This window comes from Histoplasma capsulatum (assembly GCF_000150115.1).
Source record: "Histoplasma capsulatum G186AR genomic scaffold supercont2.8, whole genome shotgun sequence".
NCBI lineage: Eukaryota > Fungi > Ascomycota > Eurotiomycetes > Onygenales > Ajellomycetaceae > Histoplasma > Histoplasma capsulatum.
Genome location: NW_025544808.1, coordinates 947,055 through 953,054, shown reverse-complemented (window position 1 = coordinate 953,054; position 6,000 = coordinate 947,055). Strand labels below are relative to the sequence as shown.

Genomic DNA, 6,000 nt, shown 5'->3' with positions numbered 1-6,000 from the left:
TTGCGGAGCGCCTGACCAAATATGCTGGCGGAGCCAACATCTATCTCAAGCGCGAAGACCTGAACCACACAGGAAGCCACAAGATCAACAATGCACTGGGCCAAGTTTTGCTCGCACGCCGCCTGGGCAAAACACGAATCATCGCAGAGACAGGGGCTGGCCAGCACGGCGTCGCTACAGCTACCGTCTGTGCGAAATTCGGCATGGAATGCGTCATCTACATGGGGGCTGAAGATGTCCGTCGCCAAGCCCTGAATGTATTCCGCATCAAACTCCTCGGAGCCAAGGTCGTCGCCGTCGAGGCTGGCTCGCGCACCCTGCGTGACGCCGTCAACGAAGCACTGCGCGCTTGGGTCGTCCACCTTGATACAACACACTACGTAATCGGCTCAGCCATCGGACCGCACCCCTTCCCCACCATCGTTCGCACCCTACAGTCCGTCATCGGCGAAGAGACCAAGGAGCAAATGCAAAAGCTAACAGGCAGGCTACCCGATGCCGTCGTCGCATGCGTAGGCGGCGGCAGCAACGCTGTCGGCATGTTCTACCCCTTCACTAAAGACCCCAGCGTCAGGCTTCTAGGTGTCGAAGCCGGCGGCGACGGCACCGACACGGCCCGGCACTCCGCGACTCTCTCGCACGGCTCCAAGGGCGTCCTGCACGGCGTGCGCACTTACATTTTGCAAAATGAAGATGGCCAGATTGCAGACACGCACTCCATCTCCGCAGGCCTAGACTATCCCGGTGTCGGCCCAGAGCTCTCGTCTTGGAAAGACCAGTCGCGCGCGCAGTTCATTGCTGCGACGGATGCGCAGGCGCTGCAAGGCTTCCGGCTCATTACGGAGCTGGAGGGCATCATCCCTGCGCTGGAGTCGTCGCATGCAGTGTTTGGTGCTGTGGAGCTGGCGAAGACGATGAAGAAAGGCGAGAACATCGTGCTGAATTTGAGTGGGAGGGGCGATAAGGACGTGCAGAGTGTGGCGGATGCGTTACCGGAGATAGGGCCGAAGATTGGATGGGATTTGAGGTTTTGAAGGGGACGGCGGGAGGAGATGGTGAGGTGAGGAGAGGAGACTAGTTGGTTAAAAGGATCTCTGTTTAATGAAGCAAAAAGTATCTGCGAGTAGATATTTGAAATCAATGATGCATCTGAAAAATTTTGGATCTAAAAGGACAGCGGGAAGGAAGCAATCACTTTTGTAAATCATGGATGTATGTCTCTATCATCAAAACAAAAAGGGGGAGGGAAAGGAAAAAGCGGTTTATAACATATCTAGAAATTAGTTATTACTCAGGATAATTATCATTCCTTTATTCTTAACAAACACTCTCTCTGGGTAACACACGGAAAACTACGCCCACAAAAATAACGTTGTGTGTATACTGGATGAGTTGTTACAGGGCTAATAGGGAGAGAATTGCTCAACCAGGCGGCAAATACTCTCGTTAAGAAATTTTTTACGCTTGCTTAGCTAAAATTTGTATAGTTAAGAAACGAATTAGAATGGAAACCGTGAGGCTTCAATCGGTTGGGAAAAATTATTCGTGTCTGCATAAATGTCTATAGAGAAGAGAACCCGTAAATTATATACCAGCTCCATCTTCATTCTCCGCATTCTACCAAATTAGCTATCAATCCTATGAGACTGCACATGCCCACCACCAGAGCATATGCTCTCAATCACTGCAACGTCAGCCAGAGCCTCACGGGGACTCGCAGCTTTATCCCCCTTGCGAGCAGCAACCGCCTGTACAAAGGCACTGATTTCATTCATCATCCCATCTGCCTTGAAGGCTTCCTCAGATATTGGCTTGAGATCGGGCCCATCCACACGAACCGTGGTTTCATGCACCGCACGCTTGACAGTCAACATCCCAGCGGTCCCGATGAAGATGAAATCCGCAACGAACGTTGCGGCAGCAAAGGACATGCTGAAGGTGCCCTGCGCACCCCCCGAGAACTTCAGCGCAGCGTTCACCGTGTCGACAGGCGACAGGTGTGGCGCGAACTGCGCTGTGAAGCTCGTGGTCTCGACAATCTCTTGTCCCGCAACCATGCGCATCAGCGCCACAAAATGGACGCCGGCGTCCAGGACGAACCCGCCCTGGTATCCCGGCGTCGCGCGCCATGCGGTCTTGCAGAACTTGTTGTCTGGAGCCATGGTGGTCGCGACGCGCCCGTGGACATGATGCAGCTCGCCGATCTTGCCGCCGGCGATGAGCTCGCCCGCTCTGATCAAGGCGGTTTCGTAGCGGAACTGCTCTGCGATGGAAAGTACCAGGTTGCGCGGCGCATAGGTACTTTCGTACTCGGCGATGAGGGCGCGGCCGGCTGCTACGTCCGGTCCAATGGGCTTTTCGGCCAGGACATGTTTGCCTGCAGCGAGGCATTTGCGGACGACGGCCGGCAGGACGAGGATGGGGAGAACCACAATAACTGCTTCGATGTCGGCGCGCTGGAGAAGCTCGTCAAGCCGATACCCGGGCTTCTCATCAGAATATACATCGATGGTAGCAGAGGTTCCAGCCGTGCTGGTGCTGTGTAGTGCCTCCACCACTGAGTTTGCAGATGTCTCCGAACGCGAGTACACAGCGAGAACCTTTGCTTTATCGTTATGTGCAAGAACGGGGACGTGGGCTGCACAGTGGGGCCTTGGGTTAACATTTCCACTGTGTATATAAATATATATAAAAGACATTCAGAGATGGTTGGTTCAAGTTCACCTTCTTTTGCAAAGATACCCGCTCCCAAGAGTGCAATTCCAACCATCTTAATCACCGTTTTCCTTCCAGAACAAAAGGGAAGTTTCTGCTGAGTTTCGAAGATGAGAAGTGACCCGGTCTGGATGCAAATCAGCCGTCTCTCAAGGCAAGCAAACAGCTACTTATATGATCAATAGAATGTTACATTGTCAGCATGAAATGCATCAGGACGGCAACCTGGCCAGCATTCATGGCTATTTAAACTCTCAAGCGCCCCTCCTCAATCCCCGCAATAATGCGGACTTTTCGTGCTATAACTAGTGGAGGAATACTCCTGTCATCGCTGCGGTAGCTAAAACCGATAAGGCCTTGGAAGCTCTGGAATTAGGGCTTACCTGCCACAGCGTCGGGGCGCTGTTGGCACGATTTGATTGGGCGGTTGGCAACGCAGCAGCCACCGTCACGTGCCGTAGCTGCCAGCCGCATCGGACACGGCATCATCATCATCATCATCTATACAACTCCGCTCAGTCCAACAAACGCTCTTCTCACATCCCTCCGCCCGTACAGCAAGCCAGAGCACTAGCCGTGTAGTCTAGCCCCTCTAGCCCTCCAGCTCCCCATAAGCTTTGCCATCTCGAGATAGTACCGCTGGACAGCATCCTACACACCGACAACCATGGCTCCAGGAATCAGCGACCCCAGGATGGTGTCCGTCAACCCTCGGATTCGATATAACACTATAGGAGGCATCAATGGTCCTTTGGTTATCCTTGACAATGTGCGAGCGTTGGTTTATTTTGACGCTTCTAGGATCTATATCCCGGTTTGCTGACGAGATTATCTGCACCTCATTCGCCCCGCCTAGGTTAAATTCCCCCGCTATAACGAGATCGTATCTCTGACACTCCCCGATGGATCGGAGAAGTCTGGCCAGGTTTTGGAAGCTAGAGGTATGCGCTGCATATCTTAATACACCATATATCGTGGGATGCGGGAATACTGACCTCGTATGTCATTTAGGCGACAGGGCTGTGGTCCAGGTGCGTAGTGGACGGCGCCGCCGCCATATTGCTGGAGAACATCAGGTGTTGGGGGACGTCTGAAGGGAAACATTTATTGACTTGTGGGATAGGTTTTTGAAGGCACTCACGGTATTGATGTTAAAAAGGTACAATCATCCAATCCGTGGCGGTTTGTGTTAATTCGTACCGGGCTTGCTAATTGTCAGATTAGACCAAAGTCGAGTTCACTGGTCACAGTCTCAAACTTGGTGTCTCGGAAGACATGCTTGGACGGATCTTTGATGGATCTGGACGAGCAATTGATAAAGGCCCTAAGGTGTTTGCGGAGGAATATCTGGATATTAATGGCAGTCCAATAAACCCATACTCTCGAGTGGGTTCCCACACTTCCCGGCATTGTACGTTCCTAAGACTAAGGCGGCCTACCAGGTATATCCAGAAGAAATGATCTCGACTGGTATCTCAGCCATCGACACAATGAATTCCATTGCCCGCGGACAGAAAATTCCTATTTTCTCTGCTGCTGGTCTTCCACACAATGAGATTGCTGCACAGATCTGTCGTCAAGCCAGTCTGGTGAGCAAGCCCACCAAAGACGTGCATGACGGACATGAAGACAATTTCTCCATTGTGTTCGCCGCAATGGGCGTGAACATGGAAACAAGTCGTTTCTTTACCCGTGATTTCGAGGAGAATGGCAGTATGGAACGTGTTACGCTATTCCTTAACCTTGCAAATGATCCTACGTAAGATCTTTCTCACCACAATCCCCGGAAATCAAATGGCTGACATTTCAAGCACACAGGATCGAACGAATCATCACTCCTCGCCTTGCTCTTACTACCGCAGAATATTACGCCTATCAATTGGAGAAACATGTTCTTGTCATCTTGACTGATCTTTCTGCGTATTGTGATGCTCTGCGAGAGGTTTCAGCCGCCAGAGAAGAGGTCCCGGGTAGACGTGGATATCCTGGCTACATGTACACTGATCTGTCAACCATTTATGAACGAGCTGGTCGTGTCGAGGGCCGTAATGGCTCTATTACGCAAATTCCTATCTTGACTATGCCCAACGACGGTATGTTGGTAGCCCATGTTGGAGAAGCTTCTGAAAACATTTCTGACAGGTGCTAATTGACCAATGTAGATATCACCCACCCAATTCCTGATCTAACCGGCTATATTACCGAAGGCCAAATTTTCGTGGACCGCCAGCTTCACAACAAGGGTATCTACCCCCCAATAAATGTATTGCCATCCCTTTCTCGACTCATGAAGTCTGCCATCGGTGAAGGCCGTACCCGCAAGGACCACGGTGATGTATCCAACCAACTATACGCCAAATATGCTATTGGCCGTGATGCTGGTATGATCTCCCTGGCTCACCAATTTGTGCAAGCTGCCAAGCAGAATCTTAAAATACTGATCCAATAATTCTCTAGCTGCCATGAAAGCTGTCGTCGGTGAAGAAGCACTCTCGGCCGAGGATAAGCTCTCTCTCGAATTCTTAGATAAATTCGAACGAACATTCATCTCCCAATCACCTTATGAGTCCCGCACTATCTTCGAGTCTCTTGACTTGGCGTGGAACCTCCTCCGCATTTATCCCAAGGATTTGCTTAACCGTATCCCCAGGAAAGTCATTGAGGAGTATTACCAGCGCTCTGGTAAGGGACGGACAAAGGGGAATAAAGATACGAGAGATAACACAGCCCCGGAGGCGAATTTAATTGACGTGTAAGAAGTGACCCGTCTGGGGTTGAAGAGGCAGCTTGGTATGTCACTGGAATGTTTTCCTTTCACTTGGTTTTCTTTTTTTGGGTAGAGGATTATTTTGATGTGAATGGAGCGGGGTTTTTGTTTCCAAATAATTAGGGCTCTGCCCTGCTGTGTCCTTCCTTATATGCCTTATTGCCATTACATATATGGCTTACACCTGTCACATAATTATACGACATGTTGGGCGGCGAAGAATATCTGATTTTATTTTCTCCCTTTTTATATTTCTTTATTATCCCCATTTTTTTTAAATCATTCATTCGATCAAATTAATTATTGTTATCTTTTCAACCCTTTCCCTGTAGCACCATTTAATTCGATCTTACATATATGTTACTATTGTACACCTTCATTCCCGTTGTTATGTCCAGTGCCATGTGTGGATTGTTTTTTCGTAATCTTCATTATTGAGACAGCAGGAAGAACCGTCTCCTATGCATCCCTCGAATGATGCAACTGGGGTGACACAAGAGAAGGTCTGCGGAAGTTCG

The 6,000-nt window shown here is 50.1% G+C and overlaps 3 protein-coding genes across 3 annotated transcripts in view; 2 read left to right on the top strand and 1 right to left on the bottom strand.

Moving 5' to 3' along the window:
• HCBG_06122 (bifunctional tryptophan synthase TRPB) overlaps positions 1-1,322 on the top strand; it is a gene marked incomplete at both ends in the record, with an annotated part of 2,582 nt that extends 1,260 nt beyond the window's left edge. The window contains one exon of the mRNA XM_045433171.1: positions 51-1,322. Coding sequence (XP_045286339.1) covers positions 51-1,034 — 984 coding nt within the window. The remainder of the gene's footprint in view (positions 1-50) is intronic.
• Positions 1,323-1,625: 303 nt separating this feature from the next.
• Positions 1,626-2,987, bottom strand: HCBG_06121 (NAD-binding Rossmann fold oxidoreductase; the record flags this gene model as incomplete). Its single annotated transcript, XM_045433170.1, has 2 exons — positions 1,626-2,638; positions 2,725-2,987. The coding sequence occupies 2 exons, from the start codon at positions 2,768-2,770 to the stop codon at positions 1,626-1,628; spliced, it is 1,059 nt and encodes a 352-aa protein (XP_045286338.1).
• Positions 2,988-3,382: 395 nt separating this feature from the next.
• HCBG_06120 (vacuolar ATP synthase subunit B) lies at positions 3,383-5,844 on the top strand (the record flags this gene model as incomplete). Its single annotated transcript, XM_045433169.1, has 9 exons — positions 3,383-3,529; positions 3,572-3,656; positions 3,727-3,746; positions 3,839-3,874; positions 3,940-4,101; positions 4,158-4,428; positions 4,527-4,808; positions 4,878-5,096; positions 5,173-5,844. 9 exons carry the CDS (start codon positions 3,383-3,385, stop codon positions 5,469-5,471), a joined length of 1,521 nt encoding a protein of 506 aa, XP_045286337.1.
• Between the last annotated feature and the right edge of the window lie 156 nt (positions 5,845-6,000).